The 23025-nt window shown below is 45.7% G+C and overlaps 1 protein-coding gene across 1 annotated transcript; it reads left to right on the top strand.

The window, feature by feature from the left end:
- Positions 1-228: 228 nt before the first annotated feature.
- LOC144134132 (BPTI/Kunitz domain-containing protein-like) lies at positions 229-15958 on the top strand. Its single transcript, XM_077667105.1, has 4 exons — positions 229-232; positions 1739-1948; positions 6794-7001; positions 15829-15958. The coding sequence occupies exons 1-4, from the start codon at positions 229-231 to the stop codon at positions 15956-15958; spliced, it is 552 nt and encodes a 183-aa protein (XP_077523231.1).
- The last annotated feature ends 7067 nt before the right edge of the window (positions 15959-23025 follow it).

The following is a 23025-nucleotide window of genomic DNA, read 5'->3' as shown; positions in this document are numbered from 1 at the left end:
GAGCTAGCTTGTGGCTGTAGTCCTTTATAGTCTTTATGTGGATACTAACAGAATATATAGGGGGTATTGTCTTCAAACCTATACATGATTTTCTTGCCCGCGAGCGTTGGAACATTCGAGTTCTGCTCTTGAGAGGGCAAAGAGCGGCCGGATTGAGGATGAAACTCCGCTGAAACAAAATTGATTTCCAACCAAATGGAAAAACAAGGTAGAAAAATTGCTCGAAAGATGAGTAAGTGGCCTGGCACACCCTCTTCCTGACGCCGCCAAAAAACCAAGAAGCGGCGTAAAACTCAGTGTCGAAAATAGTAACAAAACATGCTCCAGAGAAGAGGAAATTTAATAATTAAAGTGGCAATAATGTTTTGTGGAAACGTCACGTTTGATTCATCAATTTCTTGGGCGCCTTGGGAATAGAAAGCGACTGTCGCGCAGTCTCTTTCGCTTCCGTATTAAATTTTTTTTTCATAAGGTCATGACGTCTCTAATTATAGAACCTTCTCATTATTAAATTTGTTCAAGTTATTTCAACTGCACATCCTGGCGTGTAATGTCGGCGGTATGCCGTAGTCGGTGAAACCACTTCTGAATTGTGTGGAGTTAGCGATTGAAACCGCGATTCCCACCGATCGATGTTGTGTGAAAACTTGTACTCGTGAGATGTTTTAGCAGACACTTGTGGCTCGAACAATAAGTTAGGGACGCTGGGTTTGCCGAAAGCACTTTTTAGAATAATGGCTTTAAACTTTGTACGTAACTAATCCCTTTTATTCATTACGCTACCGTTCTAAGACACTTAAAAACGTTCTTCAAAATAAATTGTAAAATTTGCGCTATAAAAATAGTTCCACATTAATAACTGCGAAATTTTATATGAAGCCACAGCGCTGTACACTAAAAGGCAAGACGCCTTTGCGCTAAATGAGACGTGGTGTCCGATGTCCGATCAGGAAAGAGCTTTCACTTCAAGCATGCCAGGGCGGAAAAACTTTCGTCTGCTCTAACCAAATACGCCCTGGTGCACAACCAGGACAACAGTTTCCGGGACGCGAGCTCTAGGAAAAACGTTTATTGCAGCTCCACCACGCCAGACAGTCTTTTATTGTGAAGAGAGGAAGGGATATTTAGGCTTTCAGTGCCTTCATACAATCAGGCGACTGGGTAGCGAGGTGCAGCTACAAAAAAAGTTTTGCCTAGAACTCGCGTCGCGAAAGCCTTCGTCTCCAGTAGTACATAGTTTTCGTGTTCTTAGTGGAAGTAGTAACAAATACACTTTAAAACTTGTCGCACTCGAAACGTACCTGACAACAGTACCCATTTGTTAAAACCATCCTGCGGTTCGCATCTTAGCGTTTTGGCTAATGAGATTGGTAATTGTAAATATGGCGGCGAGCTCAGCTAGTTGATGCATTTATTGAAGATATTGAAAATCGTAGATTTGGCCTTGAGCATTCTAGTGTTTCCTGAACTACGTGTCGAAGAGCCAATAACTCGTGCAGCTTGATAAAGCGCGAGGTCAAAAGAAAAAACAGTGCTAAAAGGTCGGTGCGGAGAATTATGACAATTCGGATGACAAAAGTTGAGCGTAGTTTATTTTTCAAAGAGCAACGTAACAGCTGGGAATTTCCGCGGGGATATGCATGATAGATTTTTTGAAGCTAAGCTTTGGTAACACAGGGACTATGGCTTACTCTACTACGTAATTGAATTTCACCCTTCGCTCTTTACAATCTTGAAGCCTTATCAAAACCTTCGCATCACAAGTGGTACATCAAAGTGGTCAGCTGTGAAACTCCAATTATGGAATCTGTTGGTGAATGTAATGTAATTATACTCAAGTACTTCTTCAACAAGACATCCCAAATGTGCGAGAGCTTTTTATGGAATGGCTGTTTGATCGAAGGTGTCTTTGATACTCGGCTGGACTGCAGGTTGAACTGCAACCCCGGTAAGTGACTTTAAGCACTTGGTGGGATTTGTACATCATAAGCGATTTTTAAAAATAAATGTTCCAAATTAGCCTATAATGCCATTTAGAAGTTACCACCAAAAGTTTTTAATTCCTATTGTAGTATTGCGTGACTGTAAGCATGAAATACACTGCTGGGGAGCATAGCGCATTGCATCAGGGCTCTGAGATGGTGGTGGCCGCACTTGCCTATAATCCTGGTTTACTGGTCACTGACGATGCTCAGATTTAGCCTTTCATCTCTTTTTCGAGCTGAGCAGTGCACCTGGTGACCATGGCTCCTACTGTGGCTAGAGGAGCCTGCGCTTACAGCAGCTGCTGCTTTTCATGCTGGGCAGGGCACTCACTGTCCCTGGCCTAAGTATCTTAACTCACAGCCGACATAATGGACGTCGATCAAAATCTCCTCAGCACTAGTAGAACTCTGCCACTGACTGATCCACATGTGTTGACGCCAAAAAGGCAACCATGTTATCCATCAGCGAATTCCAGCGCTCTTGTTTGAAGCAGAGCCCCATGCAGTACCGCTGGACAGGAATCACGTTACCGCGATTTTCATTCCGAATAGAGGCATGTCTCTTTCCCTCGTAAACTTGTAACCCATCTCTTTTGCGTCATCGTCTCTATTTTTTGGGCGATATAGTCTGAGTCAGTCCGACTTGACATGCCGACCTGGAGAAGGGTAGAAAATAAATATTTTGCAGTCTTTCGTCTTCTGCGAACTAATGCAAGGTGTAATAAAGAAACTGAAGGCGCGATTCTAGCGTGGGCACGACATCCTGCCACGCATGCATGAGGCTTGTGAAAGAAATGCCCTACAAGAATTTCCACCTCCAGCTCAAGCACGGTATTGTAGATCGTCATTGCGCAGCACAAGGATGCATCATGCTCGTTTTAAAATTAGAACGTGGCTCCCACAGCGATGCGCACGAGACATACTTGACAGCTTCGCAGCTGCCACCTTTGGATAGCAAGTACACAACTACGTCCGAATTTATCTGCACAACCGCTCTACAGCAATTCAATTAAGCAATTCAAGCAATTAAGCAATTCAATTCAGTCGCCATTCAGCTGAATAGATTTACTACAGAAGACGGCGCGACAGACGAAGACGACAGAGGCACCCAAAGCGACACGACCGGCGCCGCCGTCTTCTGTTGTAAATATGATGTACCAAATTGCCTATATAAGAATTCAACTTGAAAACGGCTCCATAGGCGCGGCACGGTGCAGGATTCGGTGCTCTCGCCCCTTCTCTTCAATCTAGCAACAGAGAGCGTGTCTGCCACACTCAGTACCATCGCCCCCTTAAGCCATGCTGTCAACTTGGACGGCTTGACGACATGGTCCACGACAGGCTCAGATGTATAGGCCGAGAATGTGCTCCAACATGCAATGGACGCACTGTACGATACGCGCAGCGCGTGGGCTTGGCACGCTCTAGAGAAAATTCGGAACGGCTCCTGACACAGAAAAACCCCCGCGACCCGGCACTCCACACGGTACACCTGAACGGATAACCAATCCCCCAAAGAGAGCATTCGTATTCATGAACTCTTTAATCTGCACAAAACAATGTCTTCAAGTTGGAGCTGAAGCACAAATCCACTTGGTCATGGACATGAAAAGGCGCGCATCAAACCGACTACAGGGATTGGGGGAGATAGACGTTATTCGACCGAAGCAAAATTTTATTATTTCTCGCCTCACCTACCACCTCCCGTACCACAGCGTCACTAAGAAAAAAAAAGCACAAGATGAGGGCGGCTGTCGCAAGAGAACGCAGACTGGGCTACGTCTCCTGATTCGCTCTGTTACCGTTGTGCGCAGAGATGTCAAGCTAAAAAGAGTGCCTGCGTGAGACCTCTTAGGGCTCATATGTCCTCGCGCTTCCTTTGTTACAGGGTACTCGAAACTACCGTTAAGCATAGAGCACAACTCACTCTACGATGAGCCCGCTTGGATTTGTGTCTCACCTATACTGCTTAATATCCACCCGGACAGGCATGAAGACGAAAGAACCCTTCGTGCATGCTAGATTCGACACCTCTTCAGATGGAGGCGAACACAAGGTATGCGCAGACAGATCCCTGCTGCCTGGATACAGGGCAGAAACTACTACGGGAGCCGTGACCAACAGTTCTGGTAGTTGTGGCTATTGAAATTTACGCTAGCACCACTCGGAACCACTTGGAGCTCGCTTTAACTAAATATATAGTCCATTCATAGCAGACCGGCTGATGTTACTGGCCGCTCTATCGGTTCTAATCCCCACAGATTTCAAGGTCGTGTTCTTACTTGAAACAAGACAGACCCAAACACACCGCAGCACAAGTAACGAGCTACGGAACGATTGCGTCCGCGTACTGCTATCATATCTTATGAGATCCAGGGCACCAGGCTACCCTTGGGAATGAGCATGCACATGCTATCACCTCCGAGGAATGGAATCCTGGTTGCCTTAGCGACCGTTAAGGGTTCTGTCCTGAATGCTGGTAGATGACGAGCTTGAATGTGTGTTCATCATCATCATTACTATCATCCTGGCTTTGTCCACTGCAAGAAAAAGGCTTCTCCACATGGCGTCCTAAAAGCGACTGCCGGGTTGAACTTCCGACAGGACCGCTTTGGTGACTCTACAATCACGCGCAAAACCAAACTTCTTCCGCTTGAGGCCTTCGGTACGATCTCCTTTACGCCCCAATTCATGTATTCCATGCTTAGACATAAAGGGTCTCTGAGATTCCTGATGCAGATACCATCCTTGCTGCACCGCCGTGTTTTCACTATGCTGTACACGATCCAAGCTAGCCGGGATGGTTATCATATTGTAGGGCGAGAGCGGATCAAACTGGGACTCAAACTGGGAACAGTATTGGTTACATGTTTCCCCCAAAGTGGAGTAGATTTGTAATAAGGGAGAGATTACTTATTTGCAACCACCAAAGCGAAGTCATACCGCTACAAAGTAAAGCTATAAATCTTACCCAGAAGTTTCATAATAAATGAAAAAAGTCGTCCTGGTTTGGGGTTCGAACCCGAAACCACTGCTTTACCGAAACAGTCGCTCTACCAACTGAGCTAACCGGACGGCTACCATAAGATAGTGCGAGAGCGAATTGATAAATTACTCGAAAAGGGAACACTGCTCGTCAGATACTTAGGAGAATCCCCCATAGCGGAGTAGTTTTGTAGTAAAGGAGTATTTATTAATTGACATCCACCCAACCGCAGCTAAGCAAAGCTATGCAGGCTCCGCAGAAACATTCGTCCTGGTGCCCGGACCCATGATAGCTTCATCGGAGGGGCGTGTGATGCGAAAGCAAGATAGCCCATGGTTGCTAAGGGTGAGAGAATTGATTTCAAATGAAATCGAGCGTCGCAGTGGGCTGCTGAAAGTCAAGTGCGCATATGAAGTTAAACATTTTGCGGGGACGACAGGCCCGGACTAGCACAAGAGATATTGAATTGGAAGGATATGCGAGAGATCTTTCTTCTGCAGCGGAAGTAATTAGGATTATAGTAATTATTAGGATGGCTTTCCAACGCCTTTACACGTGCCGCTTATACCTGTTATTTAGCAATGGCTGTTATTTAACAATGCTTATGGTTTCACAGAAGAAAATGCTTCCTCAAAAGCTAGGAAGACTGCATAGAGAGGTTTGTTATATACTCCAGTTTCCAATGCTTAACTTAGATTTAAGGTTGCATTAATTCGCTTAGCGATTGCTCAGATGCCTCAAATTAAGCTCATGCTTGATCCTCGGTACAAAATCTGTTCATGTGTATTACTTTGGGCTTATTGATTAGCCTGGATAGTTCGGCTTGTTCTTCCAAAATTGGGTTCAACGCTTTTACGCTTAAGGCTTAGCTAAGCACACTGCTTAGCCACAGTTTGTTTGCCATGTATAGGCCACAAGAATCTCATCATCACTGCTGGAAAAAAAAATTCTGAAAAACTTTAAAATTTTAGGCTTAGTTTTGTCTGTTACTATATATTTTCCTGAAGCAACCAATGCCAGATAGAATACGGCAGGAAAAGAGAAGTTTCATAAAGAGACATCGACCTACCTATAATACGTTATTTTGAGTATTAAAAATGTGGTGCCTCATATCAGTACCTTTTCTTTTAATTTCGGCGACTTGGTATGTGGCATCATAGCGACTGTGGATAAGCTAGAGTAAGTCGTCGAGAAACTTGAGCAGGCTCTGACTACTAGCGTTGGCCGTTAGCCACAAGGACAGATGCTCCTCTCCTGCAGCCGCAAGACAAACTTCCAGTATTACTTAAGGACTTATGAGTGCAAGAGACGAGTTATCAGTATCTAGGAAGTTGAGAATATAAAGCCTTGCAGAATTCTTTCCCTGCGCGGTTCTTATGCACTATAACTGCCTCCGACGCTTGGTTTTCTTATAGCAGCTCTTGGTTTTCTCGTGACCGAGAGCTTATTATCATGTTTGCTGATTCTTCTCGCATTGTACTACGATGTCATACAAGAGCCATGTTTTATTCTCCGACGGGTGCAGTAAAACATTGTCATTACTCTCTACAACAGCTACTAACGAAAAAATTCTGAATACCATGCATTGATGTAAAAAAGAACGAGATGACTGCCAAGTTAAGCTGGTGTTCTGTATGATGGTGATCGCACATGCGCACTTGATGCCAGAACAGTTCTCTTAATTGTTCGCTGCAACTGGTGCTTTCACTTGCGGTAGTAAATGTTATGATGCTTGATCCAGTCATACTTGTGATGCTGGTTTCAAATAAGAGAAAATTATGTTTATTTACCTCATTGTTTGAATTCTTTATTAATTCCTAAGATGAAAGACCAGGAGTGTGCGCCGAGCGACCACCTGATAGCTGTGATGAACGAAAGAAAAAAGGTGAAGAAGTTACATTCTCCGATATGGATGTATATTATTACGACATAAACAAGACGACATGTGAGAAGTTCAAGTTCTGTGGACCACCTGCAGCAGTGAATTCAAATATATTTACATCTTTAACAACATGCATCATGCAGTGCAGGTGCGCCTCAAATACGCTTTGGCAGGAATGATCTAACTTGCCATAAAAATGTATCACTAAGGAAAGAAAATATTCGCATTGCAAAAGCGGGTTGCTGAATGCACTTTCATTCGTTATACTGAGCGCTTCTAAACGTTCTTGCGGAGCTTTTTATTCAAGTATGTGGGACGTTCTTATTCTGGTTCTCATCAAGAAAAACGCAGCATATACGGGACTTGGTAAAGATTTACAGAAAAAAATGGAAATATCTGCCTATGTAGAATGTATGCATCGACCACCACAAAGATTATTCTGGAGAATTTGCTTGCAATCTCACGTCAAAAGGAATGCCCACGGGGCTCAAAAACTGCATTGTCCTTAAGTCGTTAAATGTCCCAACTACAGCATCTGCAACTACATGGATTCAATGCAACTTGTTAGGCGCAAATTTAAATCTTGAAAAGAAACTAACAAATGACGCTCAATCATAAGACAAAAATTTTAGGAAGTTTCATTACTTATTAAAGAAGAGATACGGGCTAGGCTAGTTAGTTGAGGTCTTCGCTCTCAGTTAATCGAATTCGATCATTTGGACAACCTTGTATCTTTTCAGGGGATTTTCAAATTCCAGTAGAAACAGTGCTGATTAGGTACGTATCGTTGCAGAGATTCGCTACGCATTTTCAATCTTTAAGCTTCACAAGGATGTTTTGCAGAAAACTATTGAGAATTAAACACTGAGATCTCCTTATCGACGCAATATATTTGGTAATTGATTCGTTCAGTTTTAAGCTAAACATAGTTTTTCTTGAAGATTAATACATTTTTTGCATAATTTGGACGCTGAAGAATACATCCAATATAGTCAAAGAGGTGCCTAGTACATTAGTAATGAGCGGATTCGTTTGCGACGCAGATTGTACTTAAACTTTACATCCTTGTGAGCAGAGCTCATTTTATTCCTCAACAGTATAAACAATGAGCCCTTATTGTTATTTACATAATATTTTCTTCTTGAAGTGCTCTGAAATCTTTAGGGATCTTTATGAAGCCTGAGCATCATGCCGTTCATAAAAATCATCTGAAAAGAACAGGCTCCGACTCAAAAAAGGGAATAAACATGCCAAAAATAACGGCTTACGCATTTGCTCCTTCAAGCGCATGGCAGGGACTACTGACACACCACAGCTGATGTGCCACGGTCACAAATCGGCCACTGGAGCAATAGAAAGACATTTGCTGAAAAAAATCTCATGGCTTTCAAATCTCTCCATTTAAGTGCCCTCAATTCATCGTGTATAGAACGCTAATGACAGGAATACGATTTATTCAGATATTTCAACATCTGTCAAAAATATTAACACCTAGGTCAGCTCCAGACGTTCAAAAGACACCACGTAGTTCTCGTCTTACGGGCGTTTGGTTGCAGATCCAGACACGACTTTTTGCTTCCTGTATCGTGCAGAATCTGGTGACATCTTCCAACCGCAGGTCAAAAGGCGTGCTTAGAAATTTTCTGTGTAACTTCTAGAACCCACGTTATTGAATCTAAAATAAATATCGCATCAAGATTACCGTTCAAGCTGCTCAGTTGTTTTATTACACGTCCTGTTTAAATAAACGCTTCTGAGCTTCATATTTTTGAGACGTTGACCTACATTTTACAATTACTGCGAAAGTAAAAATAAGGCATTTCTTTCGTTGTTTTCGTGCTCAGTTATGAACCACGGTCTTCCACAAACATAGTATCGCAGGTTTATGGCCGTCATGTTTGCATGCTTCTACGTCTCTTTGGCCGGGAAGTCATCCGTCTCGGGAGGGAGTCTGTGTTTGTTTTTACGGCTCGGAATCCCGAAGCCTTCGGTAAGACGGCCAGCGTGTTCTTTATCTGCAATACTATATGTTTGTTCTCTTGGATGAACACCAGTGTCGCATAAAGTATGCATGTACCTACTCATTGCTTGATTTGTGTTTGTTCTCGTGACATTGGGATGCGCCGTACGTCTCCATAGAAGTGTTTAGTTGTTGATTTATTGCACGTGGCAGCAGGTGTCTTCGGCGAACCACCTAGTGTGTCAGTCGGGTGTTTGCGCATCGTTCCTCCTTTCTTTTCTACACATGCGCATCTCTGAAATTGAGCTCATCGCCGCCGGAATTACTACTCGCCGCTAACAAAAGTCGTATCACTCTTCATGATGGTGGTTAATTTTGGTAGCTGTTTCTTCTTTCTACTACTCGATCAGTCGCATTTCTCTGCTCCGGAGAATAAACCTCTCAACTGCGCCGGAAAATGAACTTAGAAACTGATATAATCAAATGATTTTATTACAGAAAGAAAAAAGGTGCAGTGAAAATCAAATGATGAGTGCACGCCTACCCAAAGCTCGCGGCTGTTCTAAAAATTCTCTCCAAGGGACCATCATTACGGCAATGCTTCCCCATTCCCAAAGGCCATGTTTTTGCGGTTTTAAGGAATACTTATGGCAGGGTGGGATGGGATGCCGAAGCGTCTGAACCTCGGTCCGCAGTGCTAACGAACAATTATGGCAGGTACGCGTGGAAATTGCCACAGGTGGCTGAGTCTGTTACAGAAAGGAGCCGTCAAACTCAGAGGCACAAGAAACGCTCAGGTGGCTCGCAGAAGACACCTGGAGCCCCGTGCACTAAATGATCAACAAAACACACTATAAGAAGACACACGGTGCACCCCAACGACACAACAACAAAATCAAAACAAGTAATGTATTCGCCCATGCACACTTTACGCGAAGCCAGAGTTGATTCAAAGAAAAAAAATACAGTAAGATAGGTGGAGAACGCACGGGCCGCCTCGCCAAAGGCGCCCGTTCCTCTCATTGAAACAACAAGAAAAGCTCTTCCCGTATAGCACGGCGCCTCGACAGCACGGCTTGGATAGGAACTGTACAAAACACGAGCAAAAAAAAGCGTACGAGCATTTCCACATGACGAACCTAGAGTAGGCAAGATTGTTGAATTTTACAGCAAGGCGAATAAAGAAAATGCTACGCCATTTTTTTATATATTCATGGTGGTTAAAGTTGCACCAACTCTACGTGAGGGGATTTATAAGAGTGGGTAAACGGTACTTTATTTATTTGCATGCGTGAAAATATCACCCGGAGAGAGTCAGCAGTGTAGATGCGTGTGGTGCGCTCCCTACCGCTGTCGATCTGCACAACCATATGTACAGTTATGAGAAGAGGTATGAGCACCGTTAAAACGCCTAGTGTAGCAAAGCTTGCCGCTGTGCATGGGAGCGCCACCTGAAGATGCCCGCCTGCTGTCGTGACCGGCCGAGTGCGCCCGTCTTCCTATGTTTCCTTTTTCACCAGCAGTGTTAGCTTGACAACAGATACAGCCAATTATATGCATTGTAGACATCTAGACTGAAGCCTGTGGTTGTGATCTGTGTATTACTGTGAGTTGCCTCTTCCAAATTTGCCGTGAATAGCGCAGGAAAGGACAAAATCAAACCATGTTCTTGTGCATTTGTGCTGATAATAACAAACTGTGAAATTGTTTGAGAACACCTTGTGAGATATCTTACCTCCCCTGTTTTAGATGCCGTAGGAGGAGGACAAGGTTAACTAGGAGGAAATGGGAGAGCCCTTCGTCCTACAGTGGACCAGTAACCCTGATGTTGCTGATTATGACGAGCAAGCTATATTAATACTACTAGAACGTGTTCCACGGTGCCTACAAAAAGAGCATTAGCCATCTTGTGGGGCACAGTGGTGTACCAGATGCAGTGCAGCCACACTTATTGCTGCTGATGCCGTTCCATGGACGAAGGCGGTTTGTAGAAGCATCGAGGGGCTGAATATTATGGCTGCAGTTTAAGCCGCGCTCCTAACCTCTTCTGTTATGCTGGTGCTCGCAAATCTGCTTCATCATGCGAGCAGGAGCGGTTCCGCTACAACCTCAAATCTTTTCGCAAAACTCCTGATATCTCTTAAGTATTTTGGGGGTAATAATAGAGAGGTCTTGGTGAGCTTTGAAAGATACATAGATGCCTGAAAGAAGTTGTTTTGGCAAATTATCAAAGGTATTACTCTTGGTTTCTTGCGAGTGGTGTATCCAGCAAAATGGGCGAGACAACGTATTTAAGAAACCTGCTACGCCTGAAATCATGATGAACAAGCTGTGGCTCGCACGATGACTACATATATGTTACATTCATTGCATGTTCCTAAGATTTGGTGCGAAAGAATTTTGAGCAATCTAGCATACTTTTTAATCCTCTTTTATTGGTTTGTTGCATTTTTATAGCTTATCTAGCAGACACCAATTGAAAAAAAAAAGAGTTTTCAAACTTTTCCCTTTTGGTTTCAGAAACCTTTACGTTGCCGCATGTGTGACTGAAAAAGCACAACGAGTATGCTAATTATATCTTATATGGTAATGCACTGCTTATCTCGGCTTAATGTCATCTTTCCAGATTCGTAAGCAAATTAAACGCGGACATCCTTTGACACGTTCCGTAATTTATTTCAGTTAGTTTTTAAAATTCCTTTTTGCTTTAATGAGTGAACCGCTTTGGGAATATCTTCTGAAGCCTCCAATATAAAAAATATTAATATACCTTATTTACTCGCATAGCGTACGCATTGTTTCTTAAAAAAATTGTGAGAAGATAGGGTTTCATTAATTACGCGCAACAAAATATTAGGAGAAACATTTAAGCTAGAATATCAGGGGAAAATACTCTGCTTTAATAAGTACATGCTCCATCCTGTACGACGTAGTTTCAAAATAAAGCAAAATACGGTCTTCAGTACTCTTACTGCGCTCGAGAGCATAGATTATAACTTTGGTATTAAATCATTGCGTGCTGTATAATCGCATAGCGGATCCTGATGCTGCGTATAACGCACAACTAGACAACTAGAGGTCAATTTAGTACAACGCCGATCATTCAGAGCGAGGACCAGCCCCAGCACGTTGCTATGGCTGCAATTTTTCTTACCGCAGATCAAAGAGAAACACATTTTGCTACCTCCCGTTTTCTCTATTGGTCGTCATTCTTCGCACATTTTTTGGCCATTCTTGCCGCACGTAGAGATATTGCAGTCACAACATTGGACAAACGGCTTTCTATATTTTTTGCGCTGCAGTTCTGGCGGTCACAAAAGGGCGCATGATAGCATAACTGTCACCAGCGGATTTGATGTTTAGCATGGCAAATAAATACTTCTGCATTAACAGTGAGGTCTTAAGGTTTATATATGGTGCCCATGAACTTGGTCGCCGAAAATTTGCTTGACAGAACGAAAAAAACATGCTGAAGTGCAATCTATAGACGCAACATTACATGCTGAATAAGCTAGAGGAGAAAAAGAAATGAAGTCAGTGCTCCGGAAGCACCTTTAGTCATTCGAGATTACAGCGATGAAGCATACCGATGCTGCTAGAAGATAGCTACTATTTCTCACTTAGAATAAACGCTTTTCTGTGCAAGCAATGAAACAAAAATGTCGTCCATGGAGGCTCTGGTCGTTCTTTTTACTGAAAAGGCATTTAAAAGCTGGAATGTAAGACTCGCTGCCATAACACTATTCTCCTCAGACTTGTTTATACAATCCAAGGCTTTAGCAGCATATCTTTGAGCCATGTGTTTATTTTGCAGCGTCATACAGTTGCAGTGACAAAATATTCACTCCTGCAAGAACCCGTTCGCGTAGCATATTGAGAAAATATTTTTACGCTGGACAGAAGTATATAAGCACAGTTGCGCGACTGACACACGAAGGGTCTTGGGGACCGCGCAAGACCATGATCTGAAATCGTGAACAACACGCCTGTGACGCTACAACGGCTGGATCCTTTAAATTAACATTATAACCGCCGTCTATATATATGCTTTCCAGCAGGACAGCTGGGAGCGTTTTGCTGCGCAGGAACAGTAAACATTTGCCGCTAGTGTAATCAAAAGTGCGCCTCATCCCAGCACTTCCACCAAACTTTTTTGAGCCAGTGGAACGAAGTAGGTACACGAGGGGAAGGGGAAGTGGGTGGGGGGCTCGTAGGATAGCGATGCGAAGCTTTCTAATATCACGTAATCATCTTAACGTAAACGGACAATGCGCTCGCACTCTGTTCTGGGCCGTCAATCAACGTGAACAGTTCGATCGCCTACAGCTTTGACAGGGTACACGATAAGATACACAGTGTGCGATACTGCCAAAAGCAGGACCGAGCAGTGTGTCCTCGTGCACGCAATGCAGACAACGTCAAGCACATGCCATTGTCAAAGAGAATGTGGTATTATGAGAAAGGGCGCCCTGAGGCGCGAGTGAAACGACCAAGAAGCGCGAAAGGCACTCACGACAAAGGTAACTCTTGGGAACAATACCTCCTGGTTATAATACCGGCGATCATGGCGGAGGGAGGCTGAAGCCTAAGCGGGCACTTTAAATTGTGTGTGAAGCACAGCACGCAAAATATGCGGTGAAGCTGGAGGTCGCGCAAGGAATCATTGCAGAGGCATGGGGCGGGAACGCGAGCACTTCAAGAGAAAAACCGTCATGGCCGCCGTGGAGCTGGCCAGCCGCGCGATGACACCCGGCAGAGAGAATGGCGACATGGGCCACGGAAGAAGCCGCGGAGAAGTATTCTTTGGAGAGTGTTGCTCGACGAAACAGCTCAGGTTAACTATGGTTTCTCGTATGTCGAAGTCTGGAGCAACAAAAGCGCGCAATGTCTGGCATACGCCGGCATGGACCACCTGGGCGTCAAAACGACATCCAACGGCCATAGTCCGCAACGCGCGCATTCAACACCTTGTTGAACGAACAAACGCGACAGTCGAGACCTAAGAAAGAACAATGGTTATGTCAACCTTGGAATGTAGCATACGGTCTTCCAGAGGGAAAGGAAAAAATTAGCCCTGCTTTACTGGCTTATCGTCGCGAACACTAATGTTAACAGCGCATGTGCCTGCCGTTCCCTAACCGCAAGAATAATCTGCATACAACTTCTCTAAGCCAGCAGATCAATTGGCTGAGCGGTTATGTATTTATGACACACTCTCTCCTTTTTCTGACCACTAAGGAATATTTTTTTCTCGAACGATATTGCTAGGATAATTTTTCGCAATTTTTTTAAACACTCGTGATCAGCTTTTGTATTGCAAACAGCTTCGGTATCTCTTGCGAGGCTTTTGGCTACGCCTGACGATGCCGTGCCAGTTCGCACGCGAACTCTAGCCGGCGCTCCCGAGGTGCGGCTTCTTCAGGAGAGCGCGCGACTTTACCCATATTGCAAACACTTGAGAAACCACCGCTAGGCGCACTCGCTTACATATGCGCACTCCTCTGAACCATCTGTTGACCTCTTTAATGAAGGAACTCAGGGACCCCTTAAAGAACAATGGCGTAATTAGACGCTTCCCTGCACCTGGAAACGCGCACGCATCTCTTTTCCTAAACGTTGCAATGCAAATCTCCTCCAAAACCTTCAATCGAGCTCCCTGACCAGTTGCCTGGGAAGCTATTTGAACATTTCATCCCGAACAGACTGCAACCCATTACAGAAGCCTGAGGATTCCTATCGAACAACCAATTCGGCTCTCCTCCCACTATCTAAGAGCAAGTCATACTACTATCCATTAAGGGAGCCTTATTCTACAACACGAAGAACACGCTCACCTTATGTGGAATTATCGCCATGGACATTCAAAAAAGCTTTAGACAATATTAGCCACGACCATATTTATTGCATCATGTCAACCACGTGCTGTGGGTCGCGCATATCGCAGTACATGCAACCTTTGTTAACGCTACGAACAGCCCAGATCCAACTCGGCACTAAATCATCACCTCCATTCTCCCTCCTCAATCGGGGCACTCCAAGAAGGGTCGTTTTTTCCCCTCCTATTTAATGTAGCCCCAGCCCCACTGGCGAAACCACTCACTAACATGCCTTCTAGACGCAGCAATATACGCCGACATCACCTTATGGACGACTGAAGGTGTCATAAGGAAGCGGAAGACACTTTGTAATTGTCAATTAATATCATCATCTTGAGCCTGACCAACATGGGTCTTAAATGCTGCCCCTTAAAAACTAAACTGTACACTCAGACCACTTCCCCTGTATCCACACACACACAGCCAAACTTTGCAATTGGGAATTAATATCGTCGCTTCCAACCTTCCTATTATGAACCTCATGTGTTCGCAGTTAAAATTCGAACTGCTCGTAATCACACCACCTCCCCGGGATCCACACAAACGATAACCACATACAACTGGTCAATCGACTCAAGGTGCTTGATCTATATAACAGGACACACTGGATACAACTTTCACTCTACATCTCCTAGACAAGCAAACAAAACAAATGGATGGCGTTATCCGAAGATTGCCCACACGCATCATAGTCTGCCGGAGAGGGGAACCCTTAATGTGACATCCGCCCTCATCTCCAGCTGCTTTACTTATAACCTTCCTTATCACTTGCTCACCAAAACGCAACAAAACAAAGCTGATTTTCTTACTAAAAAAGCGACGATCTGAGCTCTCCACGTACCACAATCTGTGGGCACAAAGCACTTACTCGCAACGCGCATCGAGAATACAATCTCGGATCTCCTTTAAGTCCAATGAAGAAAACAGATACTCTGAATAACCCACAAGAAACCAGCCAACACCTCCTGGGCATCTCCACCTGGCCTCCACCACTTGGCCACGTCCTCCAGACTATCATATCATCCCACCTGACATCCAGGGCAAATTCAGCATCAAACGTCCACCCAGAAATATCAACCCTGAGCTATACGCAGATGCCAGGCTCGAGCTGAATGTTGCGCCAGTCACTACACATGCAGACCCGACATCCTCTTCGTGGACGGGGATAAACACCTTCTACCAGGGTATTATACCACTTTCGTTGCCTACAAGGATGACACCATCGGCACCGCAGCCACGCTCCACACTAACAACCGTACGGTGCCTTAGGGTCTTGTCTTCGCCTTGGCGCTCATACACGCTACACAAGATCCCAACACCACGGAAACCTGCAGCGACTCCCAAGCCGCGTGCAGTCATTATCAGCAGAGCATTATCGCACCAACCGCACGACGCATTCTCGCATGAGGACACTCGTTTACTCAAGGGGTAAACCTCACGTGGGTTCCTAGGATGCTTCGATCCCTGTAAGCAGTGCTTTCATGCGCTGGATCGAGAACTATTCCTCCGTGTCCTGAAATACCGGATACCCAAACCCACGTAGGAATCCTCGTGTGCTCTGCTCACATATCATATGATCAATCTTTACAAAAACAGCCGCATCTCTTTCTTACCAGTTCACCGCACACTATATTGAAAGTAGAGTGCGGTCTGGAGGCAACTGCAAACTGCTACATCACACCATATCTCCTTCTTCGCTATCACCCTACCTTTATCCTCCCGCTGTAATGAACATGTGGGGTGGCTAAAGTCAACTCATACAGAGCCTGTGGGAATGCCCCCTCTCATGATAGTTCGTCCCATACTCAACCCATCCCCTCTTCATAGGAGCGCTCCGTGCGAATTGCTCAACCAGCGGGCCAAACGTGGCTAGTTGACGGAGCTATCCATAAGCATCAGGCTCGTGAGTCTTGGATAAGTAGGAGCCCACCTTTGAGGACCTTCTGTTCTTTTTGTAAATCAAGTTGCTTCTCCACTTCCTCTTTCTTTACCCACGGTAGAAGCAGGAAGGAAGAACTGGACGCGTCCCCTCTGAGGACGCAGACGATATTTGCATCTGGACATCAAGTGTCACGCGTCCCCAAGTGCAAGCAAGATTGCAGCGTTCGGTGTCCATTACGTCTGCGTACTTGCGCCGTCAGGGGCTTGAACTTTCGCCAACTAAAAGCGTAACATTGGCTTTCACACGCAAGATAATGGCGTGGTATCCGGTCACAATCGACGGGCAAATTGTTCCATACGTAACACATCACAAATTCTTAGGTGTTACGATAGACCGTGACCTGTCCTGGACGAAGCACATTTCTGTGCTCAAGAAAAAGCTCGACAGCTTTGCAAGCATTGTGCGGTGTATGGCAGGAAAATGTTGGGGTCCCTCTGAGCGATCTTTACTACACGTGTACCAGGCGCTGGTAGTCGGCCTTCTCAGATACAGTGCACCCGTTCTCTCGGGGGTCAGACTATCAGGCCTGCGTGTGCTTGAAAGCGCGCAGGCTCGTGCTTTAAGAGTATGCTTGGGTTTGCCATGTAAAACTTCTACATGGGGCACATTTTATGAGGCCCGCGCCTGCCCAGCACGAATTTATTTTCAACAGGAGCCACTTCGTGTGCATTTGCGGCATCTGACCAGGCATCGTCATCACCCCCTGACTAACATTAGTGCGGTGCGTCCAGATGCAGCCTTTTCCAGAGCCCTTTGGATGCAGCGCAATGCGCTGCCTTCGAACTACGCGCCATACCAGATTGCGGAGGTGCCACTTTGACCAGTACCAAATCCATCTATACGGACAACAATCCCAGGGATAACAAAGAAAACGCACATTCCAACAGTCGGACTGAAACAGCTGGCGCTGTCATACATTACATCTATGTATACTAACACCCAGCATGTTTTCGTGGACGGATCCGTTACGACCACTTCTTCAGCTGCAGCGGTGACAGTGCCAGGAAATGACTCATGTCACCGTTTCAGGCTCATGGACAAAACGTCCTCTACGGCAACCGAATTGGCAGCCATACGAGAAGCCGTCCTTTATATTGGTCACCAGCCAGCGCAGCAATGGACTATATTCTGCGACTCGAGATCGGCATTACAGGTCGTACAAACTTATCTAAAACCAAGAGCATGCGAGCAGCTGGTTCAACAGATTGTGCTTTTGTTAGCCGAGGCTTTCCACCGCGGCTATATCATAAAGTTTCAATGGATACCGAGCCATTGCGGCATAGCGGGAAACGAGCGTGCTGACGCCGAGGCTCGGATGGCACATAGTGATGGTGCTTTCATTGAGATAGCCTTTTCAAGATCAGACATTGGAGCCTTGTTGGCGCATTTAATGCAGGCGGCAATGCAGTCGCACTGGCATGATCCGAGTCATCAACAGGACCGCGTGTGTACGCTTGACGCTGGCTCACGATTACATTTCCCATCTGTGGTGGTGCGACGTCATGGGACTTTACTCCACCGGCTACGGCTTGGCGTTGCCTACACCAAACACTATCTTCACAAGATCGGCATCGAAAGTAACCCAAATTGCGCACAGTGCAACACACCAGAGACTATTGGACACCTTCTTTGCGCGTGCCCGAAGTATACTTCTGAAAGAACAACATTGGAGGCGACCGTGAAAAACCTGGACTCTCGCCCTCTCTCTGAGGAAACTCTTCTGGGCGCAAGGACGAGACGTTCTGATTGGTGGCGTGTGACAAAAGCCCTGCTCAACTTTTTGTGTGAAACAGGCCTGGATACTCGTTTGTGACCGCCTGTGCACAACCTACATGGTTAATGACATGTGTCGGTGTTGTGTTGCAGACACCAGTTTTGAGTTTTATGTGTGTCCAGTAACCGCGATGCGAGCGCCAGCCAGTGTTGTGTGTGTGTGTGTGTGCGTGTGCATAGACATCACCCGTGAAACTCATTGTATTATGCCATCATCAGCCTTCATTCACACTTTCCTTTTCCTCCTCTTCCCTTTCCCCTTTGTGGAGTAGCAGGCCAGGGCCCTGTTACCACCGGCCGACCTCTCCGCCTTTCTTTCATTAAAATTCCCTTTCTTCTCTTCTTCCCTCTGAGGAAGTAGTGTGCAACTGCGAGGCGCTCCAAAGAATATTCTTAGTGAGCAATTCTCTAGGGACTGTTTTCTTGTTTTCCAACAGGATATTTAAATAAGATGTTAAAGTTTAGCTTATTTTCGATCAAAGTTAAACAAACCTAACATCTATGCGTTAGGAACAGAATTCGCTATAAAGAACTACTACCTTCTCTGAGAGGTCACTAGACGCCGCTGTTCTGTACTCTACGCGATGCATTACAGCACTCCGTTGCAAACGCTAAATGAACGCGACCAATCTGTGGCCCACTGGCAACACGTTTACTCTTTGGGGGCTTGACAAGTTGTTTACTGCTGGGCACCGAGCGGTGCGCGCTAGAGACAGTGCCTATCTTCGGAGAGAAAAGTAAAAAAAGACTCCGGCTCGTCAGATAACTCACCGCACAGCAGTGAAATTACAGTTACGTTGCATATAGCCGTCTTCCGTACGTCAAAACCTGCTTGGAGCCTCCGCGTTGACGAAGATGGCAAAATGGCGTTGAAAAGAAAATTAAAGTGGAGCCGCTGCTGCAGCCCACGCAGTGGCGGCGGAGTATAAATGCAGGTGACCTTAGGCAGCTACCGAGTTTAACGCGAGGATATAAAATTTCAGGGAGGTGGGGAGGGGGAGGTGTGTATGAGCACCAGCACAACATGCTTGGCTGTGCACACACCCCTGATAAACCTCCTTTCGTTCGCAGAGATCTCGAATGTGGCATATATAGAGCTTTTGTTTTTCTGTACCAAAATCTCAAATAAAAGAGTGCTGTATAAGCATATTTTCACATCCATAATCAACCATTGCGCTTGGCACTTACTCCAAGCGTCGCACTAAATATGGCTGATAATTACCAGTTGTTTTTATAAGTCTTAATCATCAATATCAGAGGAAATATTGCATTTTAAAAATTTAAGCCTGATAGTCTTATGTTGTAAGGCAACAACCAATTTTAAAAATTGAAGGTGCTATAGCCTTAGGTATTTTTGTTCTTTGGGTATCCCTGAACCGAAGCAAAATTAAACAAGTGCGCTAATGATGCTTGTCTTTGAGTTCATTTGCTAAGTTTGAGAAATGCTGTCCAAAAAAAAAAACTTAACAACAATCTCATTACCATTCGTTCTAAACAAAAATGACATACCCTTGCATGTTTCCTGTAGAATTCGAATGTCAGCTGATGATTGTATCATTTATCGCACTGGAGGGCGGTTTACTATCACGTTGAAAGCGCCGGGAACGAAGGAAGACCCTAGCGCCCGTAACATAAGAACAAGAGAGGCGATAGACCGGGACACAAGCGGCATCACTCCAGCACGAGCAACCGATGGGCGGCTCAAGCGCTTCGTCGCCGTTGGCGTCGGTGCTGGATCATCTTCATTCCATCTGCCGCGGTGGCAAGCGGGAGCCATCCTGGCGGCTCACGGCGAGGAGACGACGAGGGAGCTGTATTAGGGCTTCATGCGGCTGACGTGACCGACTTCGCTGCCACGGCCGCGATGGGCCAAAGAAGGTGTCACCGGTCCGATTATTTAGTTTACAGGTGACGTACGCTCTAAGATGCGCTAAGGGCTCAGGTGCTTGGTCGAAAATTTGGATGTAGCCGGAACACAGAGCCGGACCAATGAGCCAGTGAAGAAGTGAACAGCCGACGTGTCTTGATCGGACTCATGTTTGCGGAGGCCTTGACGCTCTGCGGTGAAGAAGAGAGCCACCTGGCGAGAATGCTCAGCATGACGGGTAATGACAAAAAGGCACCTCCACCAAATGGAGGGCGGTTTATTGGCACGTTGAAAGCGCCGGCAACGAAGACCCTAGCGCCAGTAATCTATGACCAATCGTGGCGAGAGACCGGGACACAAGCGGCAGGTATCCAGCAAGAGCATTCGACGGGAGGCACAAGCACTTCGTCGTCGATGGCGTCGGTGCCGAATCATTTGCTTCATTCCAGCACCATTAATAATTGTCATGATCAGCACGCTCTTCAGACAGACCTCTACAGCATACTAAATTGGCACGATGATTAACTCATGTCCCTTATTCCCACCAAATGTAAACTCATATGATTCACATTTCGTCAAAATAGGTATATCTTGCGTGATTCCTTTTCTAACACACCTTTTGAGCTAGAACAATAAAAAAAATGTAGAAGTACCCCTGCCGTCCAACTTTTCATGGCGCCTTCATATCCCCAACATGATGTCAGCATCGAAAGAAGCACTTGGTTCTCTTAACCGCGACCTCCGTCTTGCCCCGTCGCATACAAAATTGATCGCGTAGAAATCACTTGTAAGACCCAAATTGGAATATACATCGGCTATCTGGAGCCCCCATCGGGCGTATCTACTCACTGCATTAGAAGGTGTTCAAAATCATGCTGCCCGATTCTTTTATTCCGCATATTCCTGCGACATGGTTTATTTATTTTTCAAAGCAGTAGCTGGGCTACCACCCCTCTCTACGTCGCCGCATTGGAAGCCTCACCCTTTATCACAAGTTCTTCCAGTATGTGACACCCGCAGTACATTTATCTCTCCGCACTAGTCATCCATTTCAAGTTCTCGGCTCACCATCGCATAATACGTTTACAGCTTTTTTTTTCTTTTTTCGGCAGCTAAAGACTGGAACAGCCTACCCTACGACGTCGTCGCCATCGCTTCGTCGTCTGCTTTGAAGGATTGTTTAACTGACCATCTTGAATGCTAAATAATTATCGCCATATGTTTTCCTTTTGTAGCTTAAGATACACTACGCTACCCAGCCGGGCATTTCGCCGCGAGCACGGGAGGCCGATAGGGCGCATGCGCGAAACCAGAAAGGAGTAGCAGGTGTGTGGCGCATGACGTCAGAGTTCGCCGCCACAGCCGCGCGAGGAGCCGCGCCGGCCCGAATACGCCGCCGGCGCCGCTAGTGAATGCGCATGCGCGGCAACTTGAGAAGGGCAACTGGTGCGCGGCGCATGACGTCAGCAGTCGGCCGCCGCCGCGTTTGCAGTCGTGTGGATAAACCGCGTATGTGCGGCTGTGCGTATAAAAGCTGAGGTGATACAACACGGAGGGGTGATTTCAATAGATAACATGACTCTCTATTAGTCGATAGATGAAGAGAAGTTTGCTTTTAATTTTCTAGCGATCCTCGCATTCAGACTACACAGTGAGGAACTACCATTCACCTTGTGTATGTGAGAGAAACCAGCCTGCTTAAATACTGTGTAGGCAGCATTGATACAACTGCGTGTTACTTTACCGATCATCGGGCAGCGTTTGTTTCTGTCAAAATAATTGAATAAATCAGCAGTGTGCTTCACTGAATTCTTCTTTAATGCTTAACATTATAGTCACAACCACAAGCTGGACAACATGCCTACCAGGGGGGATCGGCAGCCTATGTATATCTTGGCATAGCAGATCTCAGCCCCTCCCAATTTATTCAACTAATCGCACCCTTTATGTAACACCCCCTTTGAATGGGGGCGTGTAAGAAATAAATCTGTAACATATGTAAATCTGTAACAATAAACTGTAACATTCCTCTAACGTTCCGGTGCTACCTGACCGGCTGATGAATGCAACTTAAGAGAGCACTGCAATAGTGGTGTGTTCTGGATACATTGCGCACAGATAGATGTTGAAGACTAGATGCAATGCACAGATTTAGAGAGTGGAAGTAATACACGCTCGGTTCCGGCGACAGCATAGTGCTCTCGCGTAGTGGCCAGCGAAGCTCATCTGTTCTCGCCGCCGCGGGTTTGAATCTCAGTCGTGGCCATATTTAGTCAGACAATTGGTTATTTCGAAATTGGAAGCCTCAAAAAGGGGAGCGCGTGTTGATTTTGAAGTACAGCCGGTCTTGGACGCACAAAACAAATTTCCGGAGAACAAAGGGCTTTTCATAAGCGCCTGTATGACACCGGCTCGAAGAGAGGGCACGAGCCGCCCGAAAACAATATGAAATGACAACGCGCCGTCTCTCAACGATATTTTGCAACATTCGAAAGCTGCAAAAGCTCTTTGTGATTCAGTATACTGATGGAGCAGCCAGGCACGGCCTAAGTGAGCAAAACACGAGTTCGGATTCTCTCAGTGTTTTAATCAAGCCACCTCTCCTGCATTGGCTGCTTCAGCGGGGTGTCCTGTGCTTTGTGTCCTCTGTGTCAGTTTGCGCTACGTTGAAATCTGACTGCAGTTTCTATGCTGGTTCTTGTGAACGCGGTAATTTCGAAGTAATCTCCAGATAATCACTATTAGAACTTCAAC

The sequence above is a fragment of the Amblyomma americanum genome, chromosome 5, assembly GCF_052857255.1.
Source record: "Amblyomma americanum isolate KBUSLIRL-KWMA chromosome 5, ASM5285725v1, whole genome shotgun sequence".
Taxonomy (NCBI): domain Eukaryota; kingdom Metazoa; phylum Arthropoda; class Arachnida; order Ixodida; family Ixodidae; genus Amblyomma; species Amblyomma americanum.
The sequence above is the reverse complement of the archived record's forward strand: the minus strand, read 5'-3'. Positions and strand labels throughout refer to the sequence as shown.